The 22,535-nt window shown below is 45.9% G+C and overlaps 1 protein-coding gene across 2 annotated transcripts in view; it reads left to right on the forward strand.

Moving 5' to 3' along the window:
- Window positions 1-17,826: 17,826 nt before the first annotated feature.
- The window catches only part of LOC136966370 (protocadherin-9), a 136,671-nt gene continuing 131,962 nt past the window's right edge, over window positions 17,827-22,535 (forward strand). Inside the window, exons 1-3 of one of the 2 annotated variants that reach the window (XM_067260870.1) lie at window positions 17,827-20,858; window positions 21,310-21,316; window positions 22,415-22,433. In XM_067260870.1, the coding sequence (XP_067116971.1) occupies window positions 17,827-20,858; window positions 21,310-21,316; window positions 22,415-22,433 (3,058 nt within the window). Of the gene's footprint in view, window positions 20,863-21,309; window positions 21,317-22,414; window positions 22,434-22,535 lie in introns of both variants that reach the window. The other variant, XM_067260871.1, reaches the window with a different exon arrangement.

Consider the following 22,535-nt stretch of genomic DNA (forward strand, 5'->3'; position numbering starts at 1 on the left):
GGGCGGCCGTAGTGTAGCCCTGTTGGTATTCCCCATCCTTGTATCATGTGTAAAACGTTCAACCCTCAAGAGTGTCGTCCTACACATACCCTTGGGTCAGCTGGAAGAACAAGGTAGGAGAACCAGGGTGCGAATTACAGGGGGGTTTGTGGGGGGGTCTGACCCCCTTAATTAAGACTGGACCCCCCAAAAGAGGTAAAAACAACAGGTTGGGGGGGTCGATACACGCCCTGGAGAAGAAGTTGACCCCCCACCCAATTTTCATTGTATAATTCCCACTCTGAGGAGAACCCCGTTGTGGAACGATCAGAAACCGTGTTCAACAATGTTGAAATGCATCGGAACGAACAGCAACGCACGCGCGAAAACAATAGAGGAAATTGTAGCAATCAACCAGGTTGCTCTAACGATGTTTCATTAACAGAGATGTGTCGCTGGCTGCTCTCTGATTCAGGCATGTGTATGGCACTGTAGCGGGCGACATGCACTTTCTCCACCAACTATCATTACTAGTGTCTCTGTTTGCCAACATTGACAGTTATGTCAGGAGGACGGAGAATGAGTGTTGATCAACGTGACGAGTTGTCTGTCACAACAAATAGAGAGTGGATCTAGATGAATGTGCCTGCTGGCAGTTCAGAGGGAAGAAGGGGGGGGGGGGGGGAGGGGGTCTGTGCACAGTAGGACACTCTTTTTCACCATGACTAGTTTATCCACTCTCCCTGTGAAGAGTATTTTCACAACATTCCCATCAATCACGAACGATATTCTGAAAATACACATCCATTTGCTTTCATCCCAAATCAAACCCACAATAAATGAGCCAGTGGTATTATTCCCAGATGTAGGCTACAGGACATACAGCAGACATGCAGTGGTATGGACTTGACTGTGAATCCTCCTGGAATCGGCTCCAGTCAGCCTCCCTACGCCATGATGACCAGTTGCGTCTTTTATATTCAGGGTAATGAAATAGAAATGGCCTTGGAACAGAGAATAATGGAAGCGACGGAACATGCGTTACACTTCAAAACCCGGCAGGATTTTACTGTACAATATGATTATCTGGAGATGTACATTAAGCTAAAATGATAGAGATCTGTAGCCGAGCAGGTGATTGGCTGCAATTTTCTGGCTTTTCTGAAATGTATCACGAAAAGGGGGGATACAGAACTGTAGCTTTATTTCCAGTGTCATTATGTATTGGAAAGTGGATATAGAAGGTGAGGAGGGTGAGAGGGGGGTGGTTGCGTATAGGGGTGTTTGTGTGTGATGGGCAGTGGGGAGGGGGGGTAGTGTGAATATTTGGCGAGTAAATGGGTGGTGTTTTTGAGGGGAGGAGGTGGGGGGGGGAGATCAACCCTCCGCCGTCAATTCCCTGCTGTTGATAATGGTACCAGCTGTGTACAACAGATGTTGATCCTCTTGCGATGGCTTCCAATTTCCCCATGGCAGAGTCAGGGGAGAGACTCTGAACAGAAGAGGGTCCACCAAGTGAGACTAGTCATTAGCAGGAGAAAGCATGTGAAAAGAGATAGAGGGCTTTGAAAGAAAAAAAAAAAAAAAGTGTGATTTTCACAACAGGCCAGTCTACATTATGGAGGAAAGAGCAAAAAGAAGAAGGCGTGTTGTGAGCTTGTGAAAAGGGCGATGTTGCGTAAGGAGCTTCATTGTCAATGAAGTGGTAATGCACTTGGGCGACGCACATTGTGGCCTTGTCTTGAAATGCCCTACTCCAACCATCAGCCATTGATCAGCTAGCGTGCCCTGTCGCTGTGCTGTCAGACTGCCGTTGTCAGTGGAACGTTGCGTAACTAGTAAGGAGTTCTTACCAACTTATGTTATGAAGGACCTCTTTTCAGATACTTTCTTGCCTTGTGTCCCACGTAGTCTGCTGCCGCAACCCGTTTCTCTCTTACATACATAAGGCACGTCAATTACTTCAGTAATTATGGGTATTATTCATCAGGCATGCAAGGTACAAGGTTGTGTGTGGTATTTAGTCACAGGATGTCATCCCCTGTTCTCTGAATACAAATGAGGCCGTGGTCAAGACAAAACGTTCCTTGATTAAATGTCACCACCATTAGTGAGGAAATTAGCTCCTTCTTCTACCGTAGGTTGCACATCATTTCAACTCAATACCTTAGGACTTAAATTCCGTTTTCTTGCCCTGTTGCTACAAATTCTAGAAGTGAAATGAAGGATGATATTGAATACCTTTTTTCAGGCGTTCTTAATGCTGTACACTGTTCCATCTTTTGTTTGAAGTGACACACATCTTTTCTGTGTTCTGTCAACACATCTTCATTACAGTGTTGTGCTTATGGTCTTATTTCAAATCACATTAAAATGAATGTTAAAGTATCCCTATAAAGTTTTCCAAGGTGCTAAGGTGGCTAACTGAGAACAACCACCTCTCTGTGTGAGTCGACAACTGTTTATGTGCACTGAGGAGAAACGACTAAGTAAAGCTATGCATATTATCATATTGTAATCACAGCTTATTCAAAAGAAGCTTGTGGAGTTTGTGACAAAGCTAATCTGATGACACGTAGTCTCAACCTTTACGTTACAGTAAAACGGCCAACCCAACTGTCACTGAGAAGGGCATTTAGACAACTGGGCCATGATGACCTTCAAAGTTAACTATCAGACTACCATCCGTTTAGAGGGTTCTTTATATGTGTATCTGATGCAGCTCATCCTGAACTATGGAACTTGTACGTATGACCCAGGTTTGTCTCCTCACACATCAAATCATGGTTGAAAGACTCAAGACTCGGAAGCAGTCGAATCCCCTTTTTTATCCGTCTATATTCCGTCTGGCTAGTAGGAGTGCATTAGATCAAGACTAAACCCCTTTTCAGTTAGATGTGAGGATTTTGTTATGATGAAAAATACATCTATGGGACATGAGATGTCAGCCACCTGGTTTTGAAGGTGAACAAGCTCATCCAGGTTCCTCAGGGCAGTGTCAATCATGCCCCGGCAACGCACTGTAACCCTTCCCTGCTGGGCCTTAAACTGTCAGGAAAACCTTGACCCGGCACCTGTGAGGTAAAAATCCAGTAAATATTGTATTTTTGTTATTTCCTCCGCCTTTGCGGACCCCATGCAGTTTGTAGTTGTCAGTCTTCTCCCTCAACATAACGGTGGTGCCATGCAAGCTGTCAGGACACCTGACTCTGTTCCTGTCTGTGAGGGTGGGGGGGTGCTAGGTTAGGAGAGGGCTGGGTGGTAGTGGGCTTGGTGGAGGTGAGGAAAGGTGGGAGGGAGGCTAGTTGGGAGTAGGCTAGGTGGAGGGGAGTGCTAGGTGGGAGTGAGCTAGGTGGAGGTAGGGGGATCTAGGTGGAGGTTGGGGAGGCTAGGTGATGGTTGGATAGGTGGAGGGGAGTGCTAGGTGATGGTTGGATAGGTAGAGGGGAGTGCTAGGTGGGAGTGAGCTAGGTGGAGGTAGGGGGATCTAGGTGGAGGTTGGGGAGGCTAGGTGATGGTTGGATAGGTGGAGGGGAGTGCTGTGTGGGAGTGGGCTAAGAGGGGTCATGCTTGATTTCAGTGCTGGAGTAGAACGTGACTGATTCCTGCTGTTCTAACACGTCCAACAACAGTCCTTCCCCAAACAAGACCTAAATTAGATACCAGTTCTCCTTTAGAGTTATGCAACCGTGAGGTTGGTTCACAGAATATCCATCCCTGAGAAAGAGAGAGTGGGAGTGCATACCCAGTAGCATACCCCTGGAACTGTTTCGTCTCCTCCGGCGGTCTTCCATTTGAGACTCCCTAAGATGTGTAGATTCACTGAAACAGTGGGACGAGGACCCAGGGTCTTCCAGCGCTGCGGAGCACTAACGGGGCGTCTAGAAGAGAGCGATGGGCGAGTCTTTTATTCCATTCCTGATCTCAGTGGTTGTATCCCTTTGTTGAGCCTGGCTGTAGCAAATAAGTGGATCCATATCCACAAGGCTCTGACTAGGTCAGACGGAGATAAGACCATTTTTAAATGTGGCCGGTATTATGTGGGTTTTTATCTTTGTGGCAGTTAGAGTGAAGAGTATCTAGGCATAATGCTCATTCCATTATAAGTATCCCTGGCAACAGTTTACATGAAGGCTACATTAACTACCACGTAACTGTAGAACAATATCTTTACCAAACTGTGTTATGATAACACAATCTTCAACTGCCCCTTTACAGCCCCCACTTACCCCTCAACCACCCCTTTTACTACAGCTGTCACTGCATTGTACTGTGACTATGCTGGTGTTACTATTCGTCAAACATGTTCATCATGTACACAACTCCATGTTTCTGCATCAGTAGAGTTGGGGTTGTAGGGGCATTTGAATCTCTATCCTTTTGTGTCTTTTCACAAACCATCACACAAAACACGACTTTTCTTTTTGAGTCGTTGAAAAATGTGGTCGCCCTTAAAAACTTGCCTCAAACACTGAAGGCATAGCAGGTGTTTACAGCGGCATGAGCCTTTACAGCTGAACGAGCCAGAGACTGCAGATCGAAGCGGGTTGTATGTAGCATGTTAACTATGGCGCTCCTGCCCCTGCGGAGCAAGCAGGGAGCAACAGGCCTTCTTACATGTCATGTGGGGCCGTGCGAGTGACGGACAACTGAACAAGAGAGGGCAGCGCAGAACTGACAGCTGTCCTCGCGGAGAGCAACGGGGACTTGGCACGTCGCCAACTCGGCTGATTTGCTTAACAAAGTAAACCGCAAGCAACGAAACATGCAAAACCAGAAAGAAAAACCGATGTGTGAATGTTCGCTCATCATTGTCACCTGTGTTGTTAATATACGTTATCTGATCTCTCACAACTCCACAGACTTAGCATAGGCAAATAGTCTTATTGTTGGTTTACGTGTATCCAGGTCCACTTTTTAGTTTCCAGTATTGTTGACCTTATTGCTTGGGGTGAAATAAAACCAAGTGCACATCAAGTAGGCCTAGATGGGACATATTTTAACCTGTTATCAGTCTGTTAACGTGTCATGCCTCAGAGTATCTTCTGTCGTGTCTGCTAACAGGGCTTCCTGTGTTGTCATGCTAACCCACTGATTGCCAGTCTATTCATGAATGTCATACACGTCAACGCAGAACATATGCTACTGGCACAATGACTCTTAATTTCTCCGCCCTGGTCCATTCCCTCCAAATTGCAACCAAGGTTGACATTTTCTATTCTGTGTCTCATTTGCAGGACGAGAATTGCTAGTTGTCATCTGATACAAATGCCTCATCACTGTTTGCGGTGATTTGAATGCCAAAAGCTTGCGCTGCCAGTGAAACGGCGCGTGATGAAGTCACCTAGCATTTACCCGGCAGATGCTAATGGTTGGCATGTGTTAACATCCAGGGAGACTCACAAAGAAAACCACTTTCCATTAGCCAAAATGGAATTATCCAGTAACGTGTTATCTTTTTTTTTTTTTTTTTTTACTTGGACAAGTAAACAGATTTTATTTTTTAGGCTTAGTTGTTTTTCAATGCATAAATTACAATTGTATTTATCGCTGTCTTATCAGTATTCCCCCCTGACTCCTCAAACGGTTTGTGAAACATTAGTCAACTGCAGAAGTGTAATTGAATTCATGGCACAATAGTCATTTTCAAATCAAAGCAAATTTGTGTTCCGAGTTTCATACAGGGATGCAATACATTGTGCTTTACAACAAACTAAGAAACGTTGTCATATATTTTATACTCATAATTATAGAGCAGATAATGTAATCTGATGTAGCCTACATATCTCTGTCTCTACCTCCATCTCTCCACTTCCCTCCCACTCTATTGCTCTCTGGCGCAGACCACAGAATGGAATCTCTCCTTCTCTCCTTCTTTATCTCCCCCTGTCTCACCCATCGTCTGTCTCTCTCTTTCTTACTCCCTCAATCTCCCTCATTTCTCACTCTCGTTCTCTGGACTACTCCACGAAATACAGTATCCCTCTCTCTCTCTCCTTCTATGTCTCTCCCTCCCTCTCTCTCTCTATGAGTATGCTCATGTATTCGTTCTCAAAAGGTCATCTCGTCAGACCAACAAACATGGTCCAAACCACATCCTCCAGTTGTCTTCGTCTGATTTACGAAACACTGTAGTTTGGAGATGATAATCCCTCCCTGGCCTATGTTCTGCTCCTCCACAGAACAGGTAATGAAACATGACTCAAGGTTTTTCAAAAGGAAAATATAAATTCCTGTTGCTGTTCTTGGAGTTCCTGTCCTCTGGCTATCCTGATTGTTCTCAGAGTTGTGCGCTGCAGCGCGTGGTTTACAGAAAAGAAGAAAAGAACAACAACAACAAAACTGAAAACATCTGAAGGGATCTCAGTAGTAATAAAAGCTTTTACCCATTCACTTTGTGCTTCTGTGATGCATTGTGGGTTGTTTAAGTGGCATGACAGCCCCCTCCCCCCTTGCCCATTTCCCCCTCACACTCCCTGACTACTGAAACACTGTATTAGGTGGGAGACATTGAAGCAGATCGACCTGGAAACTGAGGTGACTGAGGGAAGCAGAGCCACACTGCAGTGTTGAAGCAGGAGGCTTAGTAAGTAAGTAAGACTTTATTTATATAGCACATTTCATACAAGAATTGTAGCTCAAGGTGCTTTACATAAAATCAATAAAAACAATAATACAAGTGATAAACAATTCAAACAAAAATAAAAATCCCAATAAGATCTCTGTTCAAGAGAGAAAACAACTTTAAAAGTAGGAAAACCCTTTTGAGATAAAATTACGTTAATGCTTCGGTAAAAAGGTAGGTTTTAAGCTGTCTTTTAAAAATGTCTAGAGTGTTTGCTTCCCTAATATTTATGGGTAATTTGTTCCATAGTTTTGGGGCGTAATTGACAAAGGCCGAATCACCAATCTTCTTATGACTGCTTCTGGTGACCTCTAATAGGCCTGCATTTGATGATCGCAGTGTTCTAGCTGGTGTGTAGTTTATAAAGGAGTTAGCAATGTAGCTAACTCCTTGTAGAGCTTTGTATGTGAGGAAAAGGACCTTAAAGTCAATTCTGAAGGAAACAGGGAGCCAGTGTAAAGTAGCTAGGACAGGACTAATGTGTTCTCTCCTTTTAGTTTTGGTTAATAATCTAGCTGCAGAATTTTGAAGGAGCTGTAGTCTTTCAGTGGTTTTCTTGGGAAGACCAAGAAAGGTCATGCATCACTTTTTCTTCATGGATGTTAAGATGCACTCAGTCTCCTTGAAGTAAAACAGATCTTGGTGTAGACAGACACTTAAGGCTTGACCCTGGATTGCTACTATACACGTCCGCATATAGTACTCTGTTGTGGACATAAAAGGGGATGTACACATTTGACAGTCTGTTTTATGTTGTAAACTCTGGCCACAGAATAACTGATCTACATGGTTATGTAATGATACTCTCCTCTTTGAGTCAGCATTGTGTTTCTCTGTTGCCTGCCCAGTCGTAAACCTCAACTCCTGGACGCGTCGAATTCAGTCAGTCGGGAAATGTCGGCGTGTTCTTGAAGGCTTGGAAAGAGCTCTCTCTTCACAGAGTAGAGACGTCTTTTTAAACATCCTCACCTGGAGTCTTGGTGTCTGTTTTCCTGTGTTTGTTCCATTATCACACCAACACCTTGACTCTTATGGACAGATTTTATTAGCCTTGAGGTGAAATGCAACAGATGGCAGTTTTTGTCTCCGCTATCTTTGTGAAGTAGAACAGACAGCAGTTGGCAGGCTGTGTTGGCTACCTGGAGAATATTTTATCACCTGTCGATATAATAAAGTTATATTGAGACCAGATAATGAATTATGCAAACAGAAGCAGCCCATAAACAAACGTAGCATGCATCCCTGCTGACCCCAACACACACACAGACACGCGCTTCAGCTTGGCAGCCAACTTCCACAAAACAAGATGAAATTACAATGAAAGATGGAAAGCTCATGAAAAACTACATAAACAAACAAGGTTATAAAGAATTGAAGGAAAACAATAGTCTGTTTGGAACACTGCCGTATTCTCATCGTCCATTTCTCCCAGGGGCAGGAGAGCATCTAGTTATTAACAAACAGGTGGTGGATGTTTCAATGCAGACAAAAAAACTCTTTGGGACATGCACTGCACTGTTTGTCTAAAACCCCCCGGTCATTTATAGTAACCAGACACTTGCTTCTCCTTATAGGGTGAGATTTGACAAGATTTCACCAAGGGTGTTAAAATCCAAACTACAAAATTACCTGTGTCGCATGTATGCACACACACACACACACATATACACAAACGATGATGTCATTACTTCCTGCTCATTTACAAATTTCCAAGCCCAGAACATTGGCAGATGTTGAACACATCACTCACGCACGCACACACATTCACACACGCACACACACACGCACACACACACGCACACACACACCACTGTTCTCTCAGGTTTCAGAATCAACACTTCACATCACTAATCCCCTCCAGGCATTGACCTTTAGTCTTTTAAAGATTCCCATTAAGCCACTATTACAACAGGGCCCCTTTCCTCGCCATCCTCCCCTCCCTCCCCTCCCCCCCCTCCTCCCTCCCCTCCCTTCCTCTCTCACTATCCTTTTTGCCAGCCCAACATTTACACGTCTGTCCTGTGACTCACTTTAAATACTTTTGTCTTGTTTTGAATCAAACCTTGAACGCTACAAAAACACAACGACTATTTGGATGTCAAGATAATGATATGATTGCTTGAGCCAGCGGTGTTACATTGTGTGTATTTGTGAAGCTGTCTGTCTGTCTCGTGTGGTAGTGCTCTCTCACAGTTTTAGTGCATGACCTCTGCTCGCTACAGCCCCCATGTAAGAGCGACATGTTCACTCCTGGAGATGTTATGACAGGTGATTTTGTTGTTGTCTTCTCACTCCATGCCATCCAGCAAAATCCATATCTGGTCAGAACGAACACAACACATGCCTAATTTAACTTAACAAAATATTCAAAACAAATCTGTAACATGGCATCAACCAATCCTAGAATAGAAACATTTATCATAGTTATACTTGACAAGTTGTATCTCTGTAATGAGGGCTAATGTGAAATAATGCATCAGACTGGATGGTTTGACATTTACTGTGGGAAAGACATTTTCTCTGGATACATCATGTCTTCATCCTGCCACTATTACACTTTTCCAGTCATATTATACTCAAATGGCAAAAGAGCTGAGGAAAATGAATGCAATTAGGAACCACTAAAAAGCACTGTTTGTGTGAGAGAGAGATGGAGTGAGTGAGAGTCTGTGCAAATGTGCTTTTGGGCGTGTGCTTATATGTTTGTGTGTGTACAAGTGTGTGTGTGTGTGTGAAAGAGTGAGAAAGAAGTGAGAGAAACACGCCCTAGCGACACTTATTGATAAAGGGTTACTAATTTCTAGTCATTTATTCAGAATTGTTTTCTGTGGTACGGCTACCTTCCTGATTTATGAACATTGGTACAGAGCTTGGTTTTTGTGTGTGTATGAATCGGTGTTTCTATAGGTGTGTGTGTGTGTATTTGTTTCCAAACTTGCTTCACAGGAAACCAGCCTCAGAAGACCATCATGCTGTGAGGCAACAATGCAAGTTATTGTACCACTTTGTCTTATCTTCACCAAACACTGCAGTGAGGAGGAGTTCTGTGTACATTCACAATCATGTAACTCCATCTAACTGACTCTGGCAAACTCACAGTAGGAGTAGAGAGCGCTCGCCACGAAGCGAACATACAGGATTATCCTCTCCAAGATGTTTGAAGGCAAATCAGAGTCCTTGTTGAACATGGAGGGAAGCTGTTAGCTTCTCCTTCTTTCTTTGACTGCTCTCACCAAACCGCTACCGACAGACTCCCCTTTTCATGTTTGAGGAGGAGAAAACGAGATGGCAACGCTTGACCTTTCCCAGAACACGTCCTGAAAGTGATATGTGATTTGAATGTGTCAGAGAGAAAGGGAAGGGTTGGAGGGGGAAGGTGGTTTGGAAATTGAGAAAGTGTGTATCTGCGAGTGCGTGAGAGAAAGAGCTGTTTTGGAATGAGAAAGATTGAGAGACAGAAAGAGATAAAGGGTGTGTGTGTGTGTGTGTGTGAGAGAGAGAGAGAGAGAGAGAGAGAGAGAGAGAGAGAGAGAGAGAGAGAGAGAGAGAGAGAGAGAGAGAGAGAGAGAGAGAGAGAGAGAGAGAGAGAGAGAGAATGATAGACACACAGATAGAGAAAGCCAGACAGAGAACGTGATGTAATAAGATGGAGGGAAGAAAGTAAGATGAAGGGAAGAGAAGGAGGAAGAGAAGAGGGAGATTAGGGAAAAGGGGTGAGAATAGAAGGGGATATCTTTTGCTCACGCTGTCTAAAACATCAATCCACCAAGGGCATCTTTATTGATCACACAAGGTGTCAATCACTCTACTACATAGACTATTTATGAATGGAGTGTTGCCTCTAAAATACTAAGTGGGAACAGCCATAGATAGCCAGCCAATTGAAATTACACCTTTATAAGTTAATCTGTGAAATTATTAATGACCTTGAATATTTTCTTGTTTTCAGTCTCTCTGCTTGACACGTAACATCAAATACTGCCCAGGAAAGGATCAATACCGGCTCATGTCATGCCTCACCAGGTATACCTTCACTTTGTATTTTTTCTTACATCCAAACCTGATGATTCATGCACAAAGCCTTTTTTTATTTCAGTCAAATACAACCTTTCTTAACAGCAGTGCAGCAGTACAGCAATTCTATTCAAGTCAATGACTGGACGACTGCTCTTTACAGTTGACACCTCCGCAAGTGTGAAAAACAGTGGAAGCTCGTTGCTGTCTGTGTGATCGTGAAGCTCCTCATGACTGTCCTCTGACTGCTTGGTATTGCGTGTCTGAAGCTGCACTGTTGCTGGGATCCCCACCATGTGCCGGGTGACCACAGTTTCCAGAAGAGAGAAGCCCTCGTAGACACTGAGCTGGTCTCGGCAAATGGCTCCAAATTCCTCAGAGTGCTGAGTTAGCTAACGCAGGCATGGTGTGTGCGATGAGGAAAACACTAGTGGTGTTGCAGAGAGAAATGCAAGGTCTGATTCTTCATCTCCCCACTGGAGAAAGACCCTAGCCTCTTTCAGCAGTGTTCAGAGAGGACAACATCTTGGTCCTGGGGTGTAGTTTTGTTTTCAAATATGAGTGGGACAGCTTTTTTTAAATAACCAAGGATGTAAGTATGATTTTCTTAATAAATAGTGGACAGATTAGCAATTTTCAATGTAATCCTACACATGTATAATAAAACCGACACCACTTTCCTGGTCACCCCATCATCCCTGAGGTAAGCTACACGTTCAAGACCACTTCATAGCTCAAACCAGGTGTGTAGAGTAGGCATACAACCGCAATTGTGGGCCCTAAACGCAAACGTTAAAACCACAAGCCGACACAAAAGACGTTCTCGCCATTAAAGCAGAGGTGTCTCCTGTTGTTCCCACTCTATAGAACGTCACGTGGAGAACGTCACGTGGAGAACGTCACGTGGAGAACGTCACGTGGAGAACGTCACGTCCCGTAACGTTCGATGAGGTTTGTCCCGGGTGTGGGGGTTTCACGGCAGGACGTGCAAAGTGTTTCGTACTTCATTGACTCCCAGTGTTGAGCCCCGGCAGCTGTGAGAGAGCCTCCTTCTCCCTGGCTCCTGCCCGTGGGAGCTCCTGCTGCTAACTCAATCACTGTCCTCCCTCTATGACTAACACGGAACACACACAGGCGCGCGCGTGCGCTCGGAACACACACCAAACACTGCCAACACGTGCCAAACATTGTCTCACTGCCAAGCAGGCACGATGTAAACACACACACACACAGATGTGGATGACACAGGCACACTTGCGACACAAATGCAAGACACACACACACAAACAGATGCAACACATAAACGCACGTGACATATACACACACACACACGTATGCACACACACTTTGTTTATGAATGTCTGGCCTGCAGTCTTAGTTTCAGGTAAACATCACAAAGGTGGACAGACAAAATGGAAAAAGAGTTTAACATCAAACAGTGTGCGGTTGCCAATGGTACCGTGAAACTGCAGTCACTGTTCACCTCTTTGAAGTGCTGATAGCAACTCCTAGCAACGCTGTTGGCATGGTAATAACATTTCAAATGTAAGGCCTACAATTATTATAAGAAGTCACAAGCTTCAGAATAAACATGACCTTTATTGCGTGCCATGGATGGATTCTCTTCTTAGTGAAGGTGAGACTGTTTAATTAGTGCACGTCTCAGAATAGGCAATCATAAGGAGTTTTTTTTTTTTTTGATGTTTTACTCATGCTGAGGAACAATAGCTTTGATTTGAAAATAAAACACAATTGACACAGGCGAGGATGAGATTCCCCTCGTCTTTAACTTTATTTTTGTGTGAATCTGATCATCTCTTATGAATCACATTCAGAAGCCCTGGAGGGGGGTAGGGTAGTCTGTAGTTTATTTTTCTCTCTTTCACACTACCCCTCTCTCCCTCTCCCTCTCCCTCTCCCTCTCCCTCTCCCTCTCCCTCTCCCTCTCCCTCTCCCTCTCCCTCTCCCTCTCCCTCTCCCTCTCCCTCTCCCTCTCCCTCTCCCTCTCCCTCTCCCTCTCCCTCTCCCTCTCCCTCTCCCTCTCCCTCTCTCTCCCTCCCTCCCTCCCTCCCTCCCTCCCTCCCTCCCTCCCTCCCTCCCTCCCTCCCTCTCTCTCTCTCTCTCTCTCTCTCTCTCCCCTCTCCCTCCCTCCCTCTCCCTCTCCCTCTCCCTCTCCCTCTCCCTCTCCCTCTCCCTCTCCCTCTCCCTCTCCCTCTCCCTCTCCCTCTCCCTCTCCCTCTCCCTCTCTCTCTCTCTTCCTGTATAGATGTCGGCAGATTCACTGGAATTTAAATGAAAGAAAAACAAGCCAGAAAATGCAAATACAGCATGCGCTGTACTTATCTCTCAATGTGCCGGGAAATAACTGCCTCTTTGTGGAACACCAGTTGCAGCGACATTATGCCAAAGATGGGAAAGTGCTTTCTCTGTGCGTGAATGTGTGTGTGTATGTATGTGTGTGAACATCTATGTGTATACATACATGCTATTTGTGAGTGTGTGTGTGCATGTGACACAGAAAGGGAGGGCAGGTACTATGTGTGTTGTTACGGGCGCCATGTTGTGGGCGTCAGACCTCCATGTGTCACTCCCTCTCCTCACCAGAATAGTGAACCTACCATGCAAGCTGACGTCCTACTGCAGTGCCCTCGGTTCAAATCCTGCCTGGGCCCTTTGCTCCATGTATTCTCCTCTTTCTCTCTCCCTGACTTTAATGTCACACTTGACTTAAATCTGTTCAGTAAAGCATGAAAAATGATACAGAAAAATATATCTCTTGGAAGAAGAATAAAAAAGAAAGTAGAAACGGATTGAAAGGGATGTAACTGCCATCAATGTAGTTAAAATGCTGCACAAACATGCAGAAAAGAACATAATTGCCAAGGATCCTTTAGTGGCAATGTACGGTGAGGAGTGGAGGAGGTAAACACACAGGTCTGTATAGCATTATTCATGAAGCCAATATCCTTCAGCATGGAAAAAGTCAATAAGTCAATCAGAGAATCAAACCAAGGTGAAAGGGTTGATTGACAGGAGGCACTCACACACACCAACACACTATGCACCTAAGCACACACATGGACACAAATACAAACCATGTACACATAGACACCTACGCAAATACACTCACACACACACACCAAACCCACACACACAGAAAATGGTCTGGTGAAGCCACAGGGTAGGTCTTGTCCCCTCAGGCCTGTTCTTGTGTGTGTGCGTGCGTGTGTGTGTGTGTGTGTGCGTGTATGTGTGTGGGGGATCACAGAGGTGGCACACACCTCCCCACCTAACCCCAAAGATATAGATATTACCACACTGCATTATTTATCACTGTGGTCAGCAGCTGAACTGACTTCTTGTGGGAAATTATTTGAAAGCTTCATTCAGCCAGAGATGCAAAGAAACCCTCATAAACCTGAGAGCGTTATTATCATCCCAGATTGTTGTCTTCCTCCTGCACCTTCTTACAGAATACTGAGCGTGGCTTGAAGGTGATCCAGCACAGATATCCGTCTCTCGCCCCTCTCTCTCCCATCCAGCACAGATATCTGTCTCTCATCCTCTCTCCACCCTCTCTCTCTCTCGCCCCTCTCTCTCCCACCATCTCTCTGTCCACCCTCTCTCTCTCCTTACACTTTCTCTCTCTTCTCTCTATGCTCTCCACACACACACACACACACACACACACACACACTCCCATGCATACACTAAGACAAAGTCAGGCCAACACACGCTCACACCGACAACTGCAGAATTATGTCTGCCAATACTTCTTTTTCAGTCGCTCGCTCTCTCCTACAGTAAGCATGCTCTCTCACCCTCTTTTTCGTTCTTTCTCTCCTAACTACGCTCTCTCTCTCTCCTACACGTGAATATACACAGAGACAGACAAGGCAGCCAGCATGTCCTAATGACAGGAGGACAGTAAGTGTGTGTGTGTGTGTGTGTGTGTGTGTTGGGGCGTGTGTGTGTGTGTGTGGGGGGGAGGGGGGTTGTGGAGGGGGTCCAAGGAGTCACAGCCAGTTCTCATTGACACTGTGACTCCCAGCAGGGGCGCACCAGACTGGAAGCTGAAGTGACAGATCATCCTCAGACTTCTTCATCCAGATGGAGAGAACGGGGGAGCGGACAGGGAAGGAAGAACTTATTAGAGGAGAGAGAGAAGGGAGGAAAGTAGGAGAGAGAGAAGGGAAAGGGAGAGACAGAGGAAGGATGTAGAGAGAAGGGAGGGAGAGAGAGAAGGGAGAGAGTGGTGCCCCCACAAGGTCAACTGTGCTAATGGACTGCAGGCCCAGTGGGAGAGGAGTTCCCAGAAGGCCTTGCTCTCACCTCAGACCACCAGGTCTTCATGCCAGAGGAAGCACGGAGCTTTCATCAATATTTGTAAAAAACCAAATATATATATATATACCACATTACATCCCTGTTCCTATCCTTTCCTATCATCTCTCTCTCTCCCTGTTTTTGTCTCTCTTGTCAACTGTTTCCTGTCCACCTTTCTATCTACTTATCTTCAGTACGTGTTTGTACAGAATTCTGATTAATATATTTAATTACTGTAATCTATTTTACCTCATTTGTTCCGGTGTACAATTAATTCATTCGGCCGTGCGGCCTTTTTTGTGTTGACCTCTAGATGGCACTGTGTACCGTAATTCGCTCTCCGTCGCTTTATGAAGTTCACTGTATTGCAGGACGAATGCACCATACAGGATTCGGCGGAGGAACTCAACAAAGATTATGAATGTGAGCGAGAAAATTGTATTTAATTATCATCTATTACATGAATTCGTTGATTAATACATTATTTGATTATTTAACGAAGGAAGGAAAACAACCAATACAAACTTTAAACAATACCAATAAAGTAGGCTATATTAACACAATAGCTCACTATTATTCTCGGAAATTATGCGCATTTGTAGGTTAATGTGGTAACTACACGTGAATTAATAGTATGACTAGGGTTGAAGATTTTTTATTTTATGTATTAGCCTATTACATGTTGGAGTATGGAAAGTGGACTATGGTCCGATCTCTCTTGGTAGGGAAGCTACAGAGTTTCATAAAGGTATTTATTGGATTAGGTGTATTCATTTATATAATTAAATTATTTTCACATATCCAAGAGACAAGACCACGTAGGCTATGACAACTTCAAATAGTGGAAGCACTTGTTCTCCGGTGACATTGAGAGTCCGATAAGTGCGCATTGCAAGACCCATTGTCGAATTTCATTCACGATTGACTTGAAGTTTGCTCATTCTGAATGTGATAGGATGTATAAAAAAAACACACCTCACATTCAGAATTACTATTTTATGGTATGCGTTCAGCAATGTCCTTGTTCAATTACTGGCTTTTAATCGATGCGCATTGTTTTGTTGTCTTATTGCTCAGGCTACCTCACTGTTCCTGATCACACGACATAGCTGTATCTACAAATCTATGCACAGAGACGATATAACATACTAAATACACCAGCAACACAGATTTAGAAGAGGCCGGTGTTTCCTCTCCATCTCCGTATTGCCTACACCGGCCCGAGGCTTTCGGTTATGCATCTCCGCATCCCCCAGCAGCGCCTCACGAGCGTTTCATCAGGGACTGTTCTGTCTCGGTAAGTGACGTTAGTTCAAACCAATCATCTCTCAGCTCAGCCCTTCCTCGCAACTGTAATAGAGAGGGAGTCCAATGACGAGAGTAGGGGGCGTCGATGTGGTGTACTTCAACCCCCCCCCCCTCCCCCCCGTGGGCTAACTCAGAGTTAGTGCAATATATTCAGTTCCAGAAGGAGAGAGTGAGGATAAACGGCGCACACCATTCTTCAGCAAGCTAATGGATTTGATACCGCTTATCACGGATTGAATCAGACTTCTGAAACTGAGAGCTTTTTGACGTGTTTTTTTTGGTCTTTAAATATATGCCACAATTGGAGACGCTATCTAAACGGATCCTATTTGAACTTGACACATAATGGGACAAGCAAGCACCGATCTTGCATTCTACATGGAGGGACTGAGCTAAACAGGTTGTCCGGTGCCACTGTTAAGTGCATCTTACATGGAAGATACGGGAGATGCGGAATGACTTTACGGGACCGTTTGTTCTAAGGACCACTCCGTGCGCCACTGATCACCTGGCAGCGTTCGTTATGAAGCTTCATTGACTACCGCAGTTTACTAGGTTATGTGTAGACAGAGCACTGCTCTTCATGGAAGTTTAATGACAAAACGGACTGTGAATTACAAAAAAAGAGAATTTCCCCCCTCGCAGTTTTACTCTGAACTGCGACTGTTTGGGTTGTCAATGGAACCAAACATTTATCGTGTCTGATTTGGACGCATCTAACGTATCGACCGTAGGATATATTTATACTGGAATTACCTTGCATTTTCCTATTGATCAAGCAATATAGGGATTGTACGGGAGAAGGCTGGGTTCAACTGCAGCCTGTGAAAACGGCAGACTCATTCGGGTACCCTCACGCGCTAAAAGGGATTTCTTTTGGATACGGTAAGGACATAATATTGCCCTAAATTGAAATATAAATGTAATTGTGCCTCTTGCGTCGGTAAACTCGAATTCACTCGTTAGGAACTCGCACATTGCCTAATTTAATTTTATGAATCTTAATCATTTAAGTATAATGAATGCCTTCCACCGGTCTCTCAAGTTAGCCGAGTGCATGTAGCCTAGGAGGCGTTAAAATGAGTCGTTATGGACATAATGTGCAAGGTCTAGGGAGACGGGGATAAGTGAGAGACTTGAATGGCTGCCTTAATGGTTGGTGCAGTGTTATCTTATCATAAGCTTCTGGATGGAACGGACGGAGGGTAGATTAGACACGCTAAACCCGAGTCGGAGGGAAATAACTGGTAATTTACTTGCCACCGAGTATTGGAGACGTACGTTGGTTTCATTGCCCTCATCTGCTGTTGATTCTGTAAAAAATATAGTGGATTTTCTGTGTTAAATTTGAGGGGTGAAGACCAGGGAGACCCAAAACAAGGAATAAGATGTTAAATAAGACATATGTTTTTATATATCATAATTGTAATTGTCACTCTCATTTATTCATAGGGCTGTGTGCGGAGTCTTCTCTCCCTTGTATGCAAGATTTCATGAATCCCTCATTGTAACAAAGCTACACGGGGGAAAAGTGTTTGAATCCTGGAGGTTAAAAGCAACGTTGTCCAGTAACCATGGATCTAAAGGATTTTTACCTGTTGGCTGCTCTTGTTGCCTGCTTCTGGCTAGACCCTGCGATAGCCCAAGAACTGATCTATCCCATAAGGGAGGAGCTGCAGGAGAATGTCCTCATTGGAAACATACCAAAGGACTTGAACATCTCCCATACAAATGCTGCCACTGGAGCGAGTGCTAATCTGGTGTACAGGCTGGTGTCGAAAGCCGGGGACAACCCTCTCCTCAGAGTTCTCAGCAGTACGGGCGAGATCTTCACCACCTCCAACCGTATCGACAGGGAGAGGCTCTGCCCCGGTCCCTCCTTCGAGGAGAGCGAGTGCTCCTTCGAGATCGAGGTGGTCATCCTACCCAATGACTACTTCCGGCTGATAAAAATCAAGATCGTCGTCAAGGACACCAACGACAACGCGCCCATGTTCCCGTCCCCCGTCATCAACATCTCCATCCCGGAGAACACGCTCATCAACAGCCGCTTCGCCATCCCTTCCGCCACCGACCCCGACACGGGGCCCAACAGCGTCCACAAGTACGAGCTGGTGAACGGCCAGAGCGCCTTCGGCCTGGACATCGTAGAGACGCCCGAGGGAGAGAAGTGGCCGCAGCTCATCGTGCAGCAGAACTTGGACCGCGAGCAGAAGGACACGTACGTGATGAAGATCAAGGTGGAGGACGGCGGGAGCCCCCAGAAGTCCAGCACCGCCATCCTCCAGGTTACCGTCACCGACGTCAATGACAACAGACCCGTGTTCAAAGAGAGTCAGATGGAGGCGCACATTCCCGAGAATTCCCCCATCGGCACGTCCGTGGTCCAGCTCCAGGCTACGGACGCAGATGTGGGGGCTAACGCAGAGATCAGATACGTGTTTGGGACCCAGGTGTCTCCTGCCACTAAGAGACTCTTCGCATTGAACACCACGTCCGGCCTTATCACCGTGCAGAGGCCTCTGGACAGGGAGGAGACGGCCATACACAAGCTGTCTGTGCTGGCTAGCGACGGCAGCTCCAGTCCTGCCAGAGCCACCATCACCATCAACGTGACGGATGTGAATGACAATCCACCCAACGTGGACCTGAGGTATATTATTAGCCCCATCAACGGCACTGTGTTCCTCTCTGAAAAGGATCCTATCAATACTAAGATTGCCTTGATTACAGTGTCAGACAAGGACACTGACGTCAACGGCAAGGTCATTTGTTTCATCGAGAAGGACGTCCCCTTTCACCTCAAAGCGGTTTACGACAACCAGTATCTACTGGAGACCTCTGCATTGCTTGATTATGAGGGGACAAAAGAATACAATTTTAAAATTGTGGCCTCTGACTCAGGGAAACCCAGCTTGAATCAGACTGCCTTGGTCCGAGTGAGGCTCGAAGATGAGAATGACAACCCACCAATTTTCACCCAGCCTGTTATCGAGCTGTCTTTTTTGGAAAACAACAAACGGGATCTTTTTCTCACTACCCTGAGCGCTACTGATGAGGACAACGGGAAAAATGCAGAGATAGTCTATCAACTGGGGCCCAACGCCTCTTTCTTCGATCTTGATCGTAAAACAGGGGTCCTGACGGCATCCAGGGTTTTCGACCGAGAGGAGCAGGAGAGGTACCTGTTTACAGTCACCGCTCGGGACAACGGGACCCCTCCCCTCCAGAGCCAGGCAGCCGTCATCGTCACCATAATGGACGAGAACGACAACAACCCCAAATTCACCCACAACCACTTTCAGTTCTTCGTGTCGGAGAACCTGCCCAAATACAGCACGGTGGGGGTGATCACCGTGACGGATTCGGACGCCGGGGAGAACGCGGCGGTTTCGCTCTCCATCCTGAACGACAACGAGAACTTCATCCTGGACCCTTACTCCGGGGTCATCAAGTCCAACGTGTCCTTCGACAGGGAGCAACAGAGCTCGTACACCTTCGACGTCAGGGCGGTGGACAGCGGTCGTCCACCGTGTTCCTCCGCCGCCAAGGTCACGATCAACGTCATCGACGTCAACGACAACATCCCCATCGTGATTTACCCTCCGTCCAACACCTCCTTCAAGCTGGTGCCCCTCTCCTCCATCCCGGGGTCGGTGGTGGCGGAGGTGTTCGCCGTGGACGGAGACACGGGCATGAACGCTGAGCTCAAGTACACCATCGTCAGCGGCAACAACAAGGGGTTGTTCAGGATCGACCCGGTGACCGGGAACATCACCCTGGAGGAGAAGCCGGTCGTGTCGGACATCGGTCTCCACAGGCTAGTGGTGAACATCAGCGACCTGGGATACCCCAAATCTCTCCACACTCTGGTTCTGGTCTTCTTGTACGTGAATGACACTGTGGGCAACGCCACGTTCATCTACGAGCTCATACGACGCACCATGGAGACCCCTCTGGACAGGAACATAGGGGAGAGCAGCGAGACGTACCAGAGCGGGGACTACTTGACCATAATGATCGCCATGGTGGCGGGCGTCATGGTGGTGGTCGTGGTCATCTTCGTCACGGTGATGCTGCGCTGCCGGCACGCCTCGCGCTTTAAGGCGGCGCAGAGGAAGAAGCAGGGTGCGGAGTGGATGTCGCCCAACACGGAGAACAAGCAGAACAAGAAGAAGAAGCGGAAGAAAAGGAAGTCGCCCAAGAGCTCGCTGCTCAACTTCGTCACCATCGAGGAGAACAAGCCCGACGACCCGGCCCACGAGCCCATCAACGGCACCATCAGCCTGCCCGCTGAGCTGGAGGAGCAGGGCATGGGTCGCTTCGACTGGAACGCCACGCCCACCAGCACCTTCAAACCCAGCAGCCCAGACCTGGCCCGGCACTACAAGTCCGCCTCGCCGCAGTCTGCCTTCCACCTCAAGGCCGACACTCCGGTCTCCGTGAAGAAGCACCACGTGATTCAGGAGCTCCCATTGGACAATACCTTTGTCGGGGGTTGTGACACCCTCTCCAAGAGATCCTCCACCAGCTCAGACCACTTCAGTGCCTCAGAGTGCAGCTCACAAGGAGGGTTCAAGACGAAAGGGCCCATGCACACCAGACAGCAGGTAAAGGAGAACTTTTACTGGTCTATAAGTACCGCTTATAACTGTCCTGTTCAACAGTGCTGAAGTGCCAGCGTAGATACAGACTTGCTCTTAGATTATTGTGGAGAGCAACAGGAGAGGAAGGGAGGAGATTTTCTCTCCCAAGTCTAAAGCTCTTAGCTGTTTTCTTCGAATTCAAATTTGAATTCTTGTATTTAAAAACCAAAAAGACCATGAACAATGAATCCATCCTGTTTGAGTTTAGGTATGGACTGAAACATCACGTAAATACTCCTTACTGGTCCTGCTAAAGGCTTCTAATGCTTGGTTTTTAGATGATTAGGATGTGATCCAATCAAATGTGTATAATGTAGGCAGATCCTATAAGGCTTTCCATGCTCAACAGCAGTGATTCAAAGGTGTTGATGAAATGTACCAACATGTTGTGAGATTTCTAATGGTACGAAGATGCAATGCCCTTACATTTGTGAAAGAAACATTTTTTTCTTACCTTTCTACTCAGATCACCATTTAAAAAAATTTGTTTTATAAAAAAAAACCCAACTGATTAGCAACAACACAAAAAAAGTAGAGATCAAAAACTGCATTCCTTATCTAAGAAGTTGTTATTCTTTGAACCACTCTATCATTTCCTCTTTGTCTTCAAAACAAATTACTTGATGTTTCACCTTTTTCCTCATAGTAGTCTGAGTGTGTACATTATTTTATGTTTCTTTTTTTATATACATTATTGCAACATACAACATCATTACCTTTTCCTGACACTTAAAGTGATGATAATGACCATGTAACCGCTGGTAATGATTACACTGCATGTGATAGAACTTCTAGTGTCAGTATCGGATTGCTAAACAAACTCAGATTAATAATCTTTCTCTGGAAGCACACCAGCAAACTAACTGAGGCCTGTGTAGAACCTGATACACATCCAATTCAAAAAGGATTAGCCAATAATGAGCCTCAAATTTCAACCTAATCCATGATGCTTTTTATCAAAGCCTTATTAATTTTGCCTCTAATAAAGCACCCAACGCAACACGCAGTATTAATCTAATGGAACGCACACGGGGAGATGGAGTGCAAGGAGGAGAAAGGGAGGAGAGGGAGAGAAAGAGAGAGAGGATGAGAGAAGAGAGGACAGGAGACGGGAGACCAAGCAGAGGAAGGAGAGCCTGTGTCAGGGGAGGAGGAGGAGGAGGAGGAGAGGGAGGAGGGGGAGGGAACTGTACCTGTAGGGGGCACTGTTGTTCTGCTTGATATTTCCTGGCAGTGGTGCAAGGAGAGGAAGAAAAAGGGGGGCAGTTCTTAGTCAAATACTTACAACTTAACAGTAGAGAGGTGTGACTGCAGATTGATAATGGCAAAGATGTGAGTGATAAGATCTTTCTGAAAGAGAGGGAGAGCGAGAGAGAGGAAGAGAGAGAGAGAAAGAGCTTGGCTTTACAGCAGTGACACTGTGTGAGTCCTATTGATGCACAGCTCTGGGTTACTACATCTGAGGTTGTCTTTAACATTTTCTCTGCACTGCCTAGTGAGAGGCAGCAAACAAAAGAGCCATTCAAAGTCTGATGGTGTTATCCAGGGTCTTGTGTGTGTGTGTGTGTGTGTGTTTGTGTGTGTTTGGTGTGCGCGCTTGTGTGTGTATGCCTACGTGTGCATGTGTGTGTTGGTGT

Source organism: Osmerus mordax, chromosome 22, assembly GCF_038355195.1.
Source record: "Osmerus mordax isolate fOsmMor3 chromosome 22, fOsmMor3.pri, whole genome shotgun sequence".
NCBI classification, from domain to species: Eukaryota; Metazoa; Chordata; class Actinopteri; order Osmeriformes; family Osmeridae; genus Osmerus; species Osmerus mordax.